The sequence below is a fragment of the Corvus kubaryi genome, unplaced genomic scaffold, assembly GCF_017639235.1.
Source record: "Corvus kubaryi isolate FWS band 111438036 unplaced genomic scaffold, C.kubaryi_AGA036_p1.0 37394, whole genome shotgun sequence".
Lineage (NCBI taxonomy): Eukaryota > Metazoa > Chordata > Aves > Passeriformes > Corvidae > Corvus > Corvus kubaryi.
Window position 1 is genome coordinate 2,518,242 of NW_024581133.1, and position 17,657 is coordinate 2,535,898.

General features: G+C 42.6%; 1 protein-coding gene and 2 long non-coding RNA genes across 3 annotated transcripts in view; 1 reads left to right on the top strand and 2 right to left on the bottom strand.

Annotated features, from left to right (window-relative positions):
- Nucleotides 1-285: 285 nt before the first annotated feature.
- LOC121669996 lies at nucleotides 286-577 on the bottom strand. Its single transcript, XR_006017984.1, has 2 exons — nucleotides 487-577; nucleotides 286-369 (listed from the first exon to the last, which is right to left on the bottom strand). It is a non-coding gene; the product is annotated as an uncharacterized LOC121669996 (long non-coding RNA).
- Nucleotides 578-660: 83 nt separating this feature from the next.
- LOC121669994 lies at nucleotides 661-5,928 on the top strand. The gene is made up of 2 exons (XR_006017983.1): nucleotides 661-1,408; nucleotides 3,985-5,928. It is a non-coding gene; the product is annotated as an uncharacterized LOC121669994 (long non-coding RNA).
- A 1,253-nt stretch (nucleotides 5,929-7,181) lies between these two features.
- Nucleotides 7,182-17,657, bottom strand: part of SECISBP2L (SECIS binding protein 2 like) — a 28,805-nt gene continuing 18,329 nt past the window's right edge. Inside the window, exons 12-18 of the mRNA XM_042039660.1 lie at nucleotides 17,471-17,640; nucleotides 16,253-16,385; nucleotides 15,105-15,267; nucleotides 14,182-14,402; nucleotides 13,392-13,546; nucleotides 12,694-12,913; nucleotides 7,182-11,732 (exon numbers count right to left, since the gene is read on the bottom strand). Coding sequence (XP_041895594.1) covers nucleotides 11,059-11,732; nucleotides 12,694-12,913; nucleotides 13,392-13,546; nucleotides 14,182-14,402; nucleotides 15,105-15,267; nucleotides 16,253-16,385; nucleotides 17,471-17,640 — 1,736 coding nt within the window. The 3' untranslated portion in view covers nucleotides 7,182-11,058. The remainder of the gene's footprint in view (nucleotides 11,733-12,693; nucleotides 12,914-13,391; nucleotides 13,547-14,181; nucleotides 14,403-15,104; nucleotides 15,268-16,252; nucleotides 16,386-17,470; nucleotides 17,641-17,657) is intronic.

Consider the following 17,657-nt stretch of genomic DNA (forward strand, 5'->3'; position numbering starts at 1 on the left):
GCTGCCGGGCAGGGAGCGCCGGGACAAGCCTGCGCTCTCCTTGGGGCTGGGCGGGCCGCCAGGGAGCCCCAAAATCCCCGTTCTGCGGCCATTCCTCCTCCGCGGCGGCACAGGCAGAGCCGACGGGCTGGGCCCAGCCGCAGCCGGGGCTGCGATGCCTCCCTGGCTGCCCGCCCAGCCCCAAGGAAAGCGCAGGCTTGTCCCGGCGCTCCCTGCCCGGCAGCTCAGCTCCGGCCCCGGGGGAAAAGCGCCCCTCAGGCATCGCGTGTACCTCAGGCAGCGAAAGAAGCGAGACGGGTTTATTTTACTCACTGAAAATATCAGGGCCCTCAGCACGAGTTACCTCGGCTCCGTGTGGGGCTTCGACACCTGGGGCAGAGTGGCGGGAAGAGAAATTCAGCATCACGGGGAAACTGGGACCGGGGCCTCGCTTCCCTCCGTTGGCTGAGGCATTTTCTCTCGCCAGGTTTTCAATGTTGAGTTCACCTTCCTCAAGCTCAGAGTGGTACCGGCCTCATTCTCTGCTCGCGTTCAGGGCTGTGAATCAGCTGCAGGAGGATGAGGAGAGGCCGTGCTGCCCATTGCCCTGCCTGTGACAGGCGGAGAAAATCACAGCCTGTCTCTTGTCACAGTGAGAGAGCTCATCACAGCCAGTCCATGTTCTTACCTCGTGTATGAAAGCTGGTATCAATCCTAAAGATGCAATAGTTGCTACAATAAGGTAGGGAAAAATCCCAGTCCTCCAGACTCTTTTAGTGAAATATGGCTCAAAGAGGAAGTGGCTGCTTCGAATCAACCCATTTCGGTGAGGATGGCTCAGACTGCTCACTAAATCAAACCCAAAGGCAAAACCTGGACCAGCCACAAGTTATAAAGAATGACTAATTTCTCATGAAGCTTTAATGATGGCTTTGAGCACAAAATAATAGAAAATTTTAGAAGTGATTAGCAGCTCTACTGATTGCACATAAAGCACAGAAACTCTCTTAGCATGAACATTTCTCTTTCATTTCAACGCCACGCTGGAACATGACATCAACATGGCTGGAAGGAAAACTGGGATGAGAACCCATGGAGCCCACACTGGTGAGGAGGAGGTCTGCAAGGGAGTGCAAACTGTGCTTCCCATGAAGAGGGCAATGAGGACCAGCATTCAGGGAGATGCTGATGCCCCAGGCTTCCATATTGGGGAACCTCCCAGATTTGTCTTTTCTTTACTGCCATGAAAAACGTGCAAACTGACAAGCCAAATTTCCTCTTTGTGCAAGATCAGCCTTACCATCCTTCCTACCTTTCCTCTGAGCACACAGCAAGGGTCTTCTTGCCTTACAGCAGCCCCTTGGCACAGATGACAGCACTGGGAAAGTATGACTTGGTGACCAGGACACTCCCCCGTGCCTTAGCTCAGGTAAGATTAGTTCATGGCTGTGGGTGGTCCCTGGCCCATGGTGGTCCTCATCTCCTGAGCCTGCCTGCCTACTGCTTCTTCCTCAGGAAGCAATCTGAGCCTTCTTTACCTGTGTGAGTGAGAAGAGGGGTGGGTGGGGTCCCTGCTGGCCCTGCAGGAGATGCAATCCCCTCCCTGTCCCACTGGCAGGTGGAAAGGGTTAATGGGGCAGGCTTTAAACCTGTGTGGTGAAAAGGGACATTTTCAAGAAAAAGAAATAATGCTGCAACAGCCTGTCCTTCACTAATCACCCACAAGCTGTGTCTCGAGCCCTGCACGGCACCAGCATCTGCGGCCCCGTGGTCAAAGCGTTGTTGCCCTCTCGAGGTGCCCAGGGGGGCTCAGGGTGGCTTCTCCAGAGAGGCGAGGGAGGTCGGTGCTTCAGTCGGCATTTCTGTGCTCACAGGCACCAGCAAGTGCGGTTACAGTGTGGGAGGTGAAGAATAGCTGGTGTTTTACTGCAAGTTCCAGAGAAAAATGCAGCTGTGACAAGCTCTGTTTTCAGCAGTGATCAAGAAACACAAGCTCAAGAGCAGGACCCCTTTGGACAATGCTGCAAAGAGCAGCATTGTCCAAGCAATACCAGCCATTGTGGGGAGGGAGAGGAGGGAAAAGAAAAATGCTATGCCTTTATAAATTAAAAAGCTTTTTTTCTCAAGGCTAAAAACAAGATTTCTGTTTAAGATACTGGGAAATCAGCCTCTTACCAGCACAGAGAACAAAGCTTCTTTAAGCACTGGCGAAACTGAGCCTACAGCCTTGTATTCAGCCTAAAAGGAGCCTGTGTTTCTTGCTCACAGCTCGAGTTCCCGGTTGCTCACAGTGCTCAGGGCTTCCCACCCTCCCAGCTCCCTGCTCACCCCTGCTGCTGCCCCAGCAGGACACAGGGAAAAAATCATTTTGCACCTCAGATGGGTGCTGACACAGAATGGTGCATGCTGACAAAGGGCTGTGCCACACGTGTTTTCTCAGGCTACCTGGGAATGCCCTCATGGTGCACAGGAGCTGAAACCTCCCTCAGTCGCTGTTGCCCCAACACACCCAACCCTCCATCACGCCCTGTCTACAGCCCCAAACAGTCTCTCAGCCTCAAATATGCTGCATGAAGAACTGCTGTGGGCAGTGCCCACTTGAGTATTGTCAGAGGGGACAGGAGCTCAGGCAGGTGTAACCACACTGACGGGACAGCACCATTACTGAGGAGCAGCTACAGCCACTTCTAGTGCCCCTCTGAAAGAGCTGCAGAGAAGGAGGCAAGAGAGCAGCAGCCACAGCTCCAGCATCACCACAGGCAGCCGATCTGTCAGGAAGAAGCAGTGTCAGCCTGGAGCCTCAGGCACCCTTGGGAGCAGCCCCAGTTCAGATCTGGGGCTGTGAGATCCCAGCTCGAGCAGGCACTTAGGCACCCCACCCTCTCCTTGCAGCGCCGGGGCCGGGACAGGCGCGCACAGCGCTCGCAGGGGACAGGAGAGTTCACGGCGAGTTGGGGACCAATTGAGAGGCGAGGAGGCAGCTCAGCAGCCTCGCACCAGGAGTATGGGGGCAGCACGGGGGAAAAGCTGTCACCCACCTGCAGAGCACACCCAAAAAGCAGCTGCATCTTGCAGGAGCCCAGAGGAAGCCGTTGCGTGCTGCTTGCACCCGGTACAACAGAGCTTGGCCTTTCTGTTAGAATTTGGAGCAAACAGGGGACTTTTTCCCTTTATAAATAGCAGCAGCAGAGTTAACTCATGCTGAGGTGCACCAAGATGATCTGCCTTACTTCCTCATTGACATGCCTGGCTGATCCTGGCAGAAATCAGCAAATTGTTACAGAACGGCAGGAAAATCCCGTGGCAGGTAACAACATGGTGGCAGCTACCTCTGGAAGCCTGGAGCAGCTTATTTCCACTAGAATCACACATGGAAACTGTTCTATTCTATTTCAATTGAGAGAAATTTATTTTCCCACATGTCGAATCATTCTCATTGTTTTATCTCCTAGCCCTTGTTCTGAGTGAGGAAAAACTAGGTGGATTTGACAACTGCAGCCCCTCCTACCTTCTAGGAGAGCCAGAGAGGGTTTTCTTGGGCTGAAAACACAGGGATCAGAGTTACTGGGTTTGAGGAGGACAAAGGCAGGGCCCCTGGATACAAAAATCAGAGATTAGACTATTAATACTTTTCTCCCATTCTAGCTAATCCCTGAAATCATGTTCTAGGGTGACAAAGTCAAGTTGCAATTTCCCTTCTTGGGCACCACACTGTGTTTAGCTCAGCCCAGTTTCACCACTCACAGCAACACTGCTCTGTCCAAAACTGCAGCTCCAAGACAGCAGAAGTGCAGTGGGCCAAGGCAGCAGAAGGCAGTGCTGCTCCACCTGGGCAAAGCTCACATCCTTGCAGCTGAGCAGGATGGAGTGGAAGGACCCAGCCTGCCATGCAACGGGGCTGAGCTGGATGTGCTCCCTTTTATATTGTTTTTATATCCTCTTTGCCTGGCAGGACCACCACCTCCTCCTTCAAACACTGATGGGCTTTGTTGTCTTTTCCTCCAGGACAGTCCCAGAGCACAGGAGAACAGAAACAAGCTGGAGAGTCCGGTGCAAAAGCCCAAAATTCAGTCTGAAGGTTGCTCAAGAGCCAGCACAGAGCCAGTCCTTGCAGCTCTGAGGGAAAGCAGCCATCAAAGATAAATGGGTGAGAGCTGAACACGGGAGGAGAGCACAGCATGGGAGACCTGTGCCACAGCTGGCCCCTCTGCAAAGTGGATGGTGCCAAGCTCTGCACATTCAACAAGGACATACCCAAAACAGAAGAGCTAGTGAAAGCTCCTGCAAGCCATCAGAAAACATCACACTGCCCTAACCACTGCTTTCTGAAAGGATTCGCACACTGAGAGCCCAAAGACACCTTCAGCAGCACTTGCTGGGCTGCCTCAGCACTGCTTGCAAGGAGACTGAGTGCCCATGAGCAAAACCCAGCATCACCCCAGTCTCTGTTGCACCACAAAGTGCTCAAAGGAAGAGCAGATTAAGAATCTAGTGACTGGATCCAGCTCTGAGCACAGCCCACAGAAGGAGGAATAAAAAGACACATTTCAGCCTAAAGTAGCCTAAAGCTTCCTCGCTGCAGAATTACCCACCACATTAAACAAATTTCAGCAACAGCACCACCAAACTACTGTCAGCTCCAAAGGAAGTTGGGGGTAGTCATGCTTTAGTGGCATCTCAGGGCTTGATATCCATGCAGTAGCAGGCAGGGAATAGCCTTTCCTGGAATTACCTTTAAAGCTGTATTTTTATAGGGCAATCCACTAACCCATATTAGAAAATAATAAATCCCACAAGAGGGTTGAACTTCTCCCAGTGTCTGCTTAGGTGTGCAAGGAAACACTGAAGGATGTACCCTCATTCAGCATCTGTCCCTTCCATCCTTGGATGATTGCCTTTAACTTGGAAAAATCAGGAAGTAAACCTTGACACGGGGGCATTTCCAAACACTTCTTCTTGTTAATTTGCTCTCTTCCTCTACAGTCAACATTCTTCCATAAGGAAAGCTTTCCAAGAGCTTCTTCCAGTTCTTGCTTTTTTTTGCCAAACATCCTTGCCTCTCCAGTGCTTACCTATTCCTCAAGACAATCAATGGCAGAAAGGACACTTACCGTCTCAGCTGCAGACAGGAAAGCCCCAAGAGCTTGAAACAGCACTCTTGGGCAGAATCCATCTAAAAACACAGTCTTCCCTTGCAGGAAAAGCATTATAAGGAGTTTAATGCTCTAAATGTACATTTAGGGTTCTTTTCCCCGAGAGATGCTACTGAACACGAGGACTTTTACTACAATGTCTTTGAAAACTGTACAAAACCCCCAAATGCTTTGAGTGACAACATTTATTGTTGCTTTGTAACTCTGCAAGAAATGAGTAACCCACTACAGAGTCCAAAGCCTTATAGAAACATGAAGTTGTTTCAAATTTGGTGTGGACACACACTGACTTCCCCTACAAACACAGGCTGAACTGCTGTGGGTGTGAGCAGTGCTGCTGCAGCCTCCAGAGTCTCCACGGGAAGCCAAGGACAAACACAGCTCCACACAGTTTATTCCATGCCCCCTCTCCCCTTTCCCTTTGCAGAAGAACAACTCTGTTATCAGTGTTACATGATTATTAAATTCCTCATTAGTCACTGAGGCTGGATCCCTGGAAAACACCACAGCAAAGAGCTGGGTGCTCTCAGTGCCCAGACAGACCCCCCCACGCATCTGCCTTGTGTGGGAGCTCCCCAGGCTCCATGGAAATCTCATTTAACAGCTGGGAGCACACCAGGGCCTGCAGCTGGGGCCAGGAAGTGCAGTCCAGCTTGGCTTCCCCTGCATGTGGTAACTCATAAAAGACCCCCCAAGGTAAAGAGCCTGCAGCTGCATCATCTCCTGTGGGGTGGGTTGGTTTGCGCAGTAGTGCTTTTAAAAAAAGCCCACAACAATAAACAAACAAACAAACAAAAGAATAAAGCCCTGTGTTTATTCACAATGATCCTAAAAATCTGAAAGCAAGTCCAAGGAGCTGTCATTTTTGCTGAGTGCAGTTTGACTGAGTTGGGTCTTTCCACACATTGTGGACACACAGATTCATGAACATCCAGCCCTATCCCTACAGCCCAGGCTGCTGTGGGAGCACAGGCAGGGCTAGTGCTGCCTGAAGGAATTTAGCAGGAGCGATCTTTTTTCTTGTGGTGCTTTTTCTGGTATGTGCAGAAGTGCAAAGCATCATTTAAAAACTCACCAGAGGCAAGGAACTTTGCTCAATGTTAGTGTTTCTTAAATGGTGAAGAAATGAAGAGGGAGAAAAAAATTCAGTTTGTAAAGGCTTGAGGGTAACTAATTTTTTGTCATTTCCATAGCACAGGTCACACTGTGCCACCCACTTTTTTGTACTTTCCAAAACTCTTACCAGGTTGAGAAGACAGAGGCAGAACCCAGATACAAGGAGTTATTCTAACTGCAACTCATAGAAACTCCAAAGTGGGGTTTGTAACAGAAGCACTTTCACCAGAAGACAACTGCAATAGCAGAACTGAAACATGAAGTTAAGGTACATAAATAGAAACTTCAGAATTACAGGACAAAGCTTTATCCTTTTTGAATTGCTACAAATATTTGCACACGTGGGAGTTGCAAAACCAGTTAATGACACTGTTACAGGTCACTGTTACTGCCACCGAGGAGTTTAAGTAGAGAAGAGGGGACAACGTGCAGAGAACTTCACGTTGTTTTCCAACTTCATGCATCACTCCAGCAGTAAGGACAGGTCAACTGAAATTCTCATCCCATAGAGCATGTGAGAAATCCCAGCTTTTGGAGGTACCTGTGCTTATCCTTGCTCATTTCCACTAAAGTAAAACATTATTTCCTACTCAGTATTCTGCACCTGGTTCAGTCCCAGAGTCTCTGAAGGGTGGGTTTTCCATCTGATACTTTTCTGGTCAGTGGGTGACAACAGAGGGCTGGGATCCATGTGGAAAGCCCTCAGCTAATCCTGCTTTTTGCTTCAGCCACTCCCCCACTGTGGCTGAGGGGCTCAGCTCCCTGCACTGGCTGTCACCCTGAGCTGGGCCGTGGGAGCCAGCACACAGCTCCTCCACCCTGTGGCCACAGTGGGACACAGACCTGTCCCAGCACCTGCAGCGCCAGGGCAGCCCCTGCAAACCAGCTCAGGATCAAAGAGTCGTGAACAAACGTAGCACTGTAATAAAGCCATAAATTTCTACAATCATTTTTATTAGTTATGGAAGAATCCCCACTAGTATTTACACAGTGCAAAAAAGCTGTTATTACTCCAAAAAGTACGGTAGACAGAACAGTTATCCTTCATACAGCAAAAAAGAAATGGAACAAACCCCTTCATATTGTATTTTATAATGGTTTTTCTACTGCTTTAACCTAAAGATTACCATAAATTTTAAGACATTAAAGATTAAACAGCTTTCCTTATTAGAATCTATTTAAAAAGTAAATTATATGAACTATTTATGAACATTTAGAAGGTGGGCTGTGCCAACTGGGTTTCTACTTTCAGCATTACCATTCATTGGTGAGGAAGTTTTGGGTTAGACATTCTCATGTTTCCTTGTGTGTGGCAGGGCGAGTAGAAACCCCCCATTCCTGGTTTTCTATGGCTTGTTTCTGGTGGGTTTTGTTCTGTTAACAAATTGCCACATCTAATTTTTAAATGGCTGACACTGAAATCAACTCAACAGTTTCATTAGTTGGCACAACTTCACAAGAAATACTTAATGACAGTTTCAGCAACAGCAGCTTTTCAAACAATAATACTTTTTTACATACATATTTAAAGTAACATTATTAAAATTTAAGCTTGTATTAAAGAACTAGACAGAACCACATTGTGTAAGCTCCCACCCACCCATAAAGACACCTCAGCTTTACCAGAAGAACACCAACAAGTGCATTACTGAACAATTTTCTATAATGAATTTTTAAAACACAGGTCAATACCCTCTGTCACTGTTTAGCTCCAATCCTACAACAGCTTGCACACAACTTAAGCAGATAAAGAGGCCACCAGTTTAAGCCAGTGGCACTAACACTCCAAAGTATGTGTGAGCAGGATCAGGGCCTTAGCCTTAATCAGACATTGCTACTTGGTCCAGCTAAGGACAGAAGTTCTTCAGAATTTTTCCCTTTTACAGATTTGTAATCCATGTTTTATTATTGACAGAGATACTTACGAGTATTTATATAAATAGGTTGTATACATAACCACCTCTATCAGTTTTAAAAGATCCCTACCCCTACCACAGATACATTATTTTTGATTTTACCAGATAAAGTAAGTGGTGAAATAATTTCTATAAACAATGCCTTAAGAAAAGTAGATTTGTTTCCCGAATAATTATTTTCACAACAAAAATATCTATACACCTATTAACTACAGAAACATCTTTTCATGGGGACAGTAGCAACCTGTATAAACTGCACACTTTTACACTGAAATAGAAATTCAACTACTTTTAAAAAAAAACACGGTATTGTAGAACATTTGTATGCTTTCTTCTTAAATTCTGTTGATAATAGAACCAAAATTACCACAGTGAGATACTCTCCTTCAAGTGCTTCAAGTGGCAAGGAACTTCCCTAATTTCACATGCAAATGGACCGCTCCCAAAGGAATTGCAATTTCATTCTTACAGTTATTGCTCATTCCCAGTTTATCAAAAAGGAAGCACTAAACCCAGTTTTCTTTACTCAGTTTCAGTTTGCTCCCCCCTAAGGGTGATCTGCCACATTTTAAAAAGAGACTGGTTCCTTATTTGCTGGCAAATTGAGAGATAATTATAAGTGCTGTATCACTTTCAAGAACTCTATTAAACTTGTAGCAAAATTGCAGTTAAATAGTGGGCTGAATATTACAAGACTTCTTTGATATAAATGTCAGAAAATTTTAAAATGACAGTCCAAGTTCAGAAAAGACATATAAAAAGATGCGCCTTTGATGTTAATACTTCAAGATCAAAAGTTATTTGAATCACTGGCACTGAAAAAGCAAAAGGAGAAACTACAAATACCTTTGTTTTCTGATGTTCTGGCGAAGTTTTGCCCTCAGTGTATGCACTGATCTCACCTGTGCTGAGATGTGCTTACACATCCAAGGGCGAGTTTTGCTTGTCAGCAGTTCAAACACCTGTCATGTCCTAAAGCAAAAACTCTTAAAACATACAGACAGTAGAAATCTGCCACAGGGACAGTAAAAGGTTTAACATTCAGGAGGCATCATTCCTTAGTCTCTGTGTTCCTATGAAACGCCTGTTCTAACACCTAGGAAGATTACATTAAGGAGCTAAGAACGTGACAGAACAGCCAGTTGTCGTAGCAGCTCTCTACACTGCTTATCTACATAGCATTTGCTATGCCTAAACTATCAAAGCATTATTTACATAATACACAGTTTCTATTATTCTCATTAGCATCCAAAAACCCAGGGCTAGATGACTTCTAAACCTGGAGTCTTGTTTTCCCAGTGCAACTTAAAACGCCAGCATCACTACTACTATAAACATTGGTCCCACGTTCCTAAGTGTGGACTTAACACCCAACTCAGCCAACTTCAGTTTCCTGTGGTTTTCAGCCTACCCAGAGGCTTTTCATGCACTTTGATACAAGTGATCAGGAAAAATGAAGAGAAATTAAAAGAAACATACGTTTGCTATGAAAGTGTTATTCACGTGAGTTACTCTTTGGCTACTCTTGTAGTGAAGCTCCTGCTGCTGGCAGTTTCAGTACATCCCTTGCCAATACCAAAGATGGAAAACAGACTCCTGACGTGCAAGGTTTAGCCACACACTCTGTCCTCGGTCTGAAACAAATCCATCATCAGTTAATGCATTTCACTTCAGTATTCGGAACAGAACATGGAGCAATTCTCTAGCAACAGGGATGTTTCAGGGAGGGCATGTTTTTGTTTCTTTTACCTCTACACCACTGAAATACTTCCCCAAACTACAGGGCACTTCCTCCTTTCCTGGAATAACTACTTTCTTTTCTATCTAGAGGTCAACTCCTAAAGCATTTACAACTGCAAGAAGAGACAAAGAGGTCACATTTTCAGCAGGAGTTGATAAGATACATCCTGGCCAGGATCACAGCATGCAGGTGAATGCAGAGAAAGCCACCACATCATTCACACTTGCTGTTAAAGGATTATTCCTGCTTTTTGCAGTGTTATGCAGAATACAATATGCAAAACAGCATTCCTGAGGTAAGTGACAGGAGAGAGAGGAAGTCATCAGTTTACTAAAAGCCCTGAATAGGGATTATGGTTAATGAGTCACTTAGTGTGGTTTGGCAGACAGCAACTGCAGAGAGAATGGGGAATTTTTGTTTTCTTTCCTGGTTTTTTTTTTTTTAATGCAGTATTTCTACCTTGTAAAGAAAACCTGCAAAACATTAATTATATCCCTCTGGTTTAAAGTTTTTCTGGAATCAAAGTTATTATAGCTTATTGTAACTATCTCAGCTATCAGCAGCTTTTTAATGACGCATTCACCGACATCAACTAAAAAGCTGCATCTATTTTAGCATAAGAATCACACACAATTTCTCTACTATTTAATTCTCATTAAGATTGCAAATGGCTTTTTCTAGCTTTTCTTGAAAGAGGATCAAAAGTTTCCTTTTATTTCTAGATAGAACTAGAAAGTCATGGCCAAATACACTGACAGGCCTGGTATAACCATACGACCAACATGAACTGTTGGTAATTTGTCAGTGTTACTACCTGTTTGAAAATAAGCTAAAGAGTCACAACTCGAAAGAATTTTGCTTAAAACTGGTCAGTTACATCATGTTTCCTTTTATAAAGGATCAAATGAATGCATACTGACAAATTTTCCACACAGGTTCTAATCTGGGAAATCAATACTGATTAAGAGCTAAGCTAGTTTTAAAATCAAAAAAGTAACAGACAGCTACAAAAATATTGTTGTGAATTAAATACACGTATTAAATGTTTAACAGTGCAAAATGTTGAGATGAAGCATATGGAATAATGGCTGCAACCTTTACAACAGTTAGTTTTAATATAATTTCTAAAAAGTTCCTGAGTTCCTGCTTATTTTTACGGCATATAGATGGAATCTGTGTGCTCTTTATTTAGAGAACTGCAGATGGTGGGTTTATGTTGAGTGTTACTTGCGTGCTTATCATTTGTCCATTCCTCCCCATCAGTGACGGGATCTGCCTGCTCTGAAGTCTCTATTTCTTCATCTTCACTTTGCTCTGCATTGTCTTCTTCAGCACCACTAAGGGTCTTCCCAAGCTGCAGCGTCTCCATAGTTCTCTGGGTCTCTGAAACCCAAGATTCAATTCTGCTATTAAGCTGAACTTCTACAGAAATTGGTTCATGGGCATAATCCTCATCATCGTCATCTTCCTCTTCTTCCTCCTCTTCCAGCATCCCTGGCACAAGAGTACTGGTGGTACTGGTCATGGAGGAATTCAAAAGATCTCGGCAGCTGCCATCCAGGGATCCTGTTTCTGTACTCTGCTGTGAGGCCCATTCCAGATTGTCATCCGGTTTCACCTCATCCTTGTCACCTGGGGTGGATTTTCCGTGATTTGTTGCTGAGGTAGTGCCAGTTGCAGCCAGAGGTGGTTGTTTATTAAGAGTGGTTTTTTCCATTTGGCCATGACCAGCTTTTTCTGGTACTGTAGCCTTGCACACGGATTCTCTCTCATTTTCAGAGGTCTCTAACCCATCAGATGTTTCCACCATATTTCTCCAGTTTGTTTCTACAAATTTTGAAAGAAATTTAAGTAGGAAACTTTAATTCCATGTATATAAAAATTTTTATTCTGAGCATGCAATAACAGCCTAAGCAGCAATATCAGCTAATAACTGGAATATTATTCTATGCTTTCTAGAAAAATTTCCACGAGAAAAAAGAGGAAGAAGGAAAGAGGAGAGACAACAGAAAGAGCTGTGAATAACTTTGGGTTTTTACAGTACCCTAAAGCAGACATTATAAAGTTGAAAGTTTGTGCAACTTAGTTTCCTGTGTAAACACCAAATGTAGCACTAAGTGTAGTCAAAGAGGTTACTCTCAAGTATAAATTAAAAGGAGAAAATTGTCACCATCTTAAATCATTCGTTTAAGGGCTTCTTAAAAAATATTTAATACCTGAAATGAATTCAAGATACCACAAAAGAATTCACTCCAAAGATAGCATTCTCTTTAATGCACTCTCAGACTAAAAAAAAAGTCTTAGAATACTTCTAACAAGTATTCTCCCTTTCATATTCCTTTTCATCTGGGCTTAAGCAACTGGATAAATGAACTCGCCTTCTGCTCACAGTAGAATCATTCACTGCCATCTCAAGTTTAAAAATTTAAGCTACATGTCCTATATCTTCAGAGACCTCAAATTTTAGTTCCTGCTCTGTCATCAGTTCTTCCTTGGTTACATAATCAATTCTGTGCTATCAGTTTTTTAACAGTTCAATAAAACTGGAGAAGCCACCTCCGCTGATGTTAGACACCTATAACACTTCTGAGGATCAGAAATTATTATTTTCTATATAGTTCAGAGGAAAAAATTACTTATGAAATTAACTGAAGACTAAACCAATTTTTTCTTATCCCTGAATATTGCAGAATACTCTGAATTAGGAAGAAGGATTGCATTTTTAGCAATTTCACAACAAACAGCATTTGGAAAACTCCAGCTTCTATTTAAGCTTTAACCTACTTACCATATTCTTTCTCATTGACCTCAGATATGGGTTCAGAAATAACACTACAGAATGAGATAGCACTTGCTGCAGAAGGGTTACGAGAATGACCCATGTGATGCGGGGCCTTCTTGACATTCTTCAAGGCTTCTTCTGCCTGTTCCTGCTCCATTGCAGCCACCATGTCTCTGTAGGCTTTCCTGGCCTCTTCAGTCAGGGATACCAGCTTATTAAACAGATCCTAAGTACAAAGGCAGTTTTATCAGCAGCAATTCTTCCTAACAGTTTTCACTTTAGATTACTCCATTCAGCCCGAGGTAGACCACATGAGCCTCAAGATTAACACCAAATACCTCAACTTCAACTAAGAGTTAGTTATTCTCTGTATTAAATAATAAAAACACCACTCCATGCTTATGCAACTTTGAGGAGATGGATATACTTTAAGATGCTGTTTTTCTTACATTCTTAAACCTTCCAGAGAATTTCAGATTACACTAAGTCTGTTTGAAAGCTGCAATGAGATGTTGTGCCCGAAGTGTTTCACCACATCCTCTCAGTACCATAAAAACTGAATTTCAAAGAAAAGACACCGTAACATAGGTGAGTGCACGGCTATTATCAAAGGTATATTAGGTGTGCTCTCAATGCCAAATAATTCTCTACTACAAGGAACATAATTGTTTACTCCAGCCATTTATGTGACTGGAATTACTCACCTCAGCACCTGAGTAGTTGAAGATACCCACAACACTAACAGGAACCAGCTTGTTCACACAGCGGCCAAGAGCCTTGCGGCCAAGAGCAAACACAAATGGAATTTCTTGTTCCCGTGCCATGGCTATTACATTATAGAGAGCCTCATCTAGTCCACCTTGAAGAAAATTTTAAATAGATATCTAGTCAGTTGAAGTCATCATATGGCATGATACAACTCTCTAACCCACTTTAACTGCAATTAGTCAGTAAAACTTCAATACACACATCAGCAGCTCCTATGTCCCAGAGGATAACACTCAATACAAGTATAGTGAGTACAGATGAAGGTGATATTCTGTATTCTCTATTAGTCCTGCACACAAACCAGAGTCTCACAGGTCTTTTCTTAAGCAGAGCTTTGCTATTCTCCTATCTCAGGAAGCCTCTGCTTATACTTCTGGTTGTGGCAAAATGTGTTGGTTGGCTAACTAACCAATTCACATTCCTCTTAAGGAATCTTCCTCAAAAGCATCCAGAGCTCAGGACTATGCAAGGTGTATTGAATACAAATGAAGTAACACACACAGTAGACTTAAATTCTTCAATATCTATTTTTCTTTAAGCTTTTCACCCCTCATGAACAAGTTTCTTCCAGAGTGGAGTAGAAAAGAATAAATGTGGAATGGCAATTAACCCGGTTGGAGTCTGGGAGTGTTACATCATGCATAGTAACAAATGCTTCTAACCTTGCTAATTAACACAAGAAAACTGAAAAGAGCTAAGTGCACCACTTGCTTTAATCATTTATACCTTTTGACTGAATTTTTTCACAGTTGGGGGATATGATGACACACTTGATCTTGTTTAGTTTCATGTGCTTTGTAACCTCACGCAACCCCATAACGAGTCTTCTCCTTGCTTTAGCTCTCGTGGGATCCTTTTGGTAAATCCGCTCCTGGAAGCTGACAAGCTCTTGCAATAGGAGAGTCACACACTCATCTATTTCTTTACTTAGAACTTGGTTACAGTATCTGTCAATTCAAAACAACATTCACAAGTGTCAGCACTGCTACTTCACAAATATTAGCATAAGCAAGGTTTCACCGAGCTTTTTTGCAAATGAAAATAAGTCTACTTCCTCAGAACGGTTATTTAACTTCTACTAAAGTCATTAAAAAGGATTTAGAAATCAGACTGCAAAACTAAGTTAAAACTACATCCTTAAAACATTTGTATTTGTAGTAATATCCCTTATCTCAAGAAGCCAATCAAAAATAATATTAAAAATACAAACAAATACTGCAATAAGTGCCTCAAACTATTTTTCTTTTCCTTAATTTAGTACATTATAAAGATACATCAATAAAAAAGCCCTAACACATTAAGAGGTACTATTACAGTATTTTAAGCATTCCTGAGTATTCCTTCCTTTCCCATTCAAAGCATACATAGCGTTCCTTTAAAAAATATTTTTGAGAGAATACTCCCACCTTGCTTATTTGCTGTGGCAACCAAAGAAAGTCTCAAGTGAGCGTGTGTACATACATGCACACATTTGTGTAAAAACACAAGCAACCCATTTAGGGGGGAAAAAAACTTGCAGAACCTTCTATTTCTGAAAGGGAAGCTTATGTTCATTGAGCTCTTAAGTCTACTAAACCTACCCACACTTAAAACACAAGGATGACTGAAGTGCAAGCCTTGAATTTACAGTAATAATGCAAAACTCTTACTCTCTGAATCTCTTGCTGTGAATTTTGGTTATTGCAGAAGATGCCATTGGACTGCCTATTCCAGAACTAGCAGGTGAACCCTGTGACACTGGGGTCATGCAGTATGGAGAATTCTGACTTGCTGGAGAAAGTGAAGTATCACTAGGCATACTCAGACCAGTTTCTGAAAGGCAATTTTTAAACATTATAAAATACAAATACAATTTTTATATAAGAGGAACAGAATCACACTTCTTGTGTTACTCCCTTACTTTATCCAAATTACATTTTCAAAACACTAAGCATTACTCTTCCCTCCCCTTCTGGAGGGGCAAGGGAAGGGGGAGAAAAAACTGAACACACATGCACCACTCAGCATGGACTGGATAAATAAACAATATTTGAATATTCATTAAAAAAATATCTTGAGGTTAATTTAGGAAATTAATAAAACAGAAGGAAAAAAATCCATCTAAATGTTATTACTCCTTCCAATAATTACTTAATATTTATACATAAAAATATTCAACTAAATTATTCCTAGAATATCTAGGATTTTCCCGCTTTAGTCAGGTCACTCAGAAGAAACAGTTATGAAGCAGTACATCTGGAAGCCTGACAGACACCTCCTTCCCCCACTCCCACTGCCCAAAACATGCTGAAGATGCTGAAAATTCTCCGGAGTTTCTCAGTTGCTCAGGGCTGCTGCTGCAAATTGACAGTCCAGACACTGCAGTTGACTGACACGGTCAACAAACTGGAAAACCCTATTTACAGTTTGCAACTTCCATATCTGGAAAACTTTCAGTATGTTCATCATTAAAAAGTACAGTGATCAACGTGGCACAGTTGACAACAGGTCACGTTTTGCTTGCTTATCAAAAATACTATCAACTCTGACATGTTGGGAAATCCACTTGAGGTGATAATTAAAATGCTGTATGGAGATCAAGTACTGAGAACCCACAGTGTTCTGAGCCTTCCACAACTGAGGGACAGACAAGGCATTTTAGAAGAGGGTTTCAGTTGCTAGTATTAACTGAAGTTAAAAAGAGCTAAAAGATAACATCACTAAGTTGTGTGGCATAGAAAGAGAAAGACAAAACACTAAAATAAGCAGATCAGCACAGCTGAGTGGGAGTGATGGGAGTCTAGAGATAGAGACCAACCTTCCTGAGAGGCCAGCTCCTGAGACTGGTCAGCAGTCAAGGTTAAATGAGCCTCTTTTTGTTCATCAGAACCCAGAAGGCTGTGGTCAGCTGATAAACGGCCTTTCTTCTCTTCTCTCTCTTTCAAAATAATCTGGAAACAAAACCAAGAGCTGTCAGCATCTGAAAATTATGAAGATACCTGTAAAGAAAAACATCCCTTTCACTGAACATAACACAAAGTTAAGTGACTTGTTTTGAACCTTCCTACTCATGCCAGGATAGAAACTCTTGAAATAATTTCAGTTTCCTCTTTGATCACAGAGGATATTTCACTGCAGCATTTTACAGATACTCACATATGTGTGCATAAATAGTACTTGCAATAGTTCAAGTACTTCCACAGCTTCTTTTCTGATACATAACATTCACTTATTAACAATTCCTCATCCCTATGCCTGTAAAAAAAATACCTTATGCAGGCATACTAGTCATCTTTGTAAAGCACCTCAATAAAGACAATCCTTTTATAAAAGAAAGGAAAGTGCAAAGGTAAGTAGCCATGGATATACTGGTACTACTATCATGTTTAATAGCAACAACATAAAAGCATTGACAACAAACAGTTTAGAAAACTTTTTTGAACAGGTGAATTCCTCTAACTCAGATCACAGGCAGGGCAGAAAAAGGCTTTCACATATGCATTTTTAGGGCTCACTTTTTAAAATTTTACCTTCTGATCTCCATATATTTTCTATTCCTTCTGCACATAACTAATTCACAACTGCATGAACATAGATATATACAAGCAATTATTTGTAAATTTACTCAATGAAAAATTGTGGGTTTGCTTCAAGTTCTATACCCATCGCTATAAAAAGGAGTAGGAAAAATTAAGGTTAGCATACTACATGGCACTACAGACTAGGAATCAGCCACATGAAAAAAACTGCGGAAGTTTTCCCATGTTTCCCTGTGCCTATAGTTACAAAAAGAAAACACACTTGCAATCTCTGTTGAGATACATTTTTATTACCTTCAACTAATTATGGGGATATAAAAGTTATGTTACATGTCTAGCTCCAAAGGACAGGACATCAGTTTAGCAGGAACTGGAGGCAAGAGCTCCTAACTCCCTTGCTCTAGGCTCACTGGAACTAGTCCTCAACTAAGAACATACCAGTTTTTATTTCTGAAGTATGAGTGTGGGTCAAAACACTTCAAGGTTGGCACGTTTACCTTTTTAAGTGCTGTAGGGCGTTTCAGTTTTGCAATCTCTCTCTCTTTTCCTCTTTTCACTTTTGGGGCAGTCGAATCCAAAGGATTAAGGCAACCCATAGATGGCTGTCCCTTTGTTAAGGACTTTCTGCTGGCAGATTCTTTGGTATGAAAGGGAGCAGCACTGCCAACTAAATACAAGATAGAT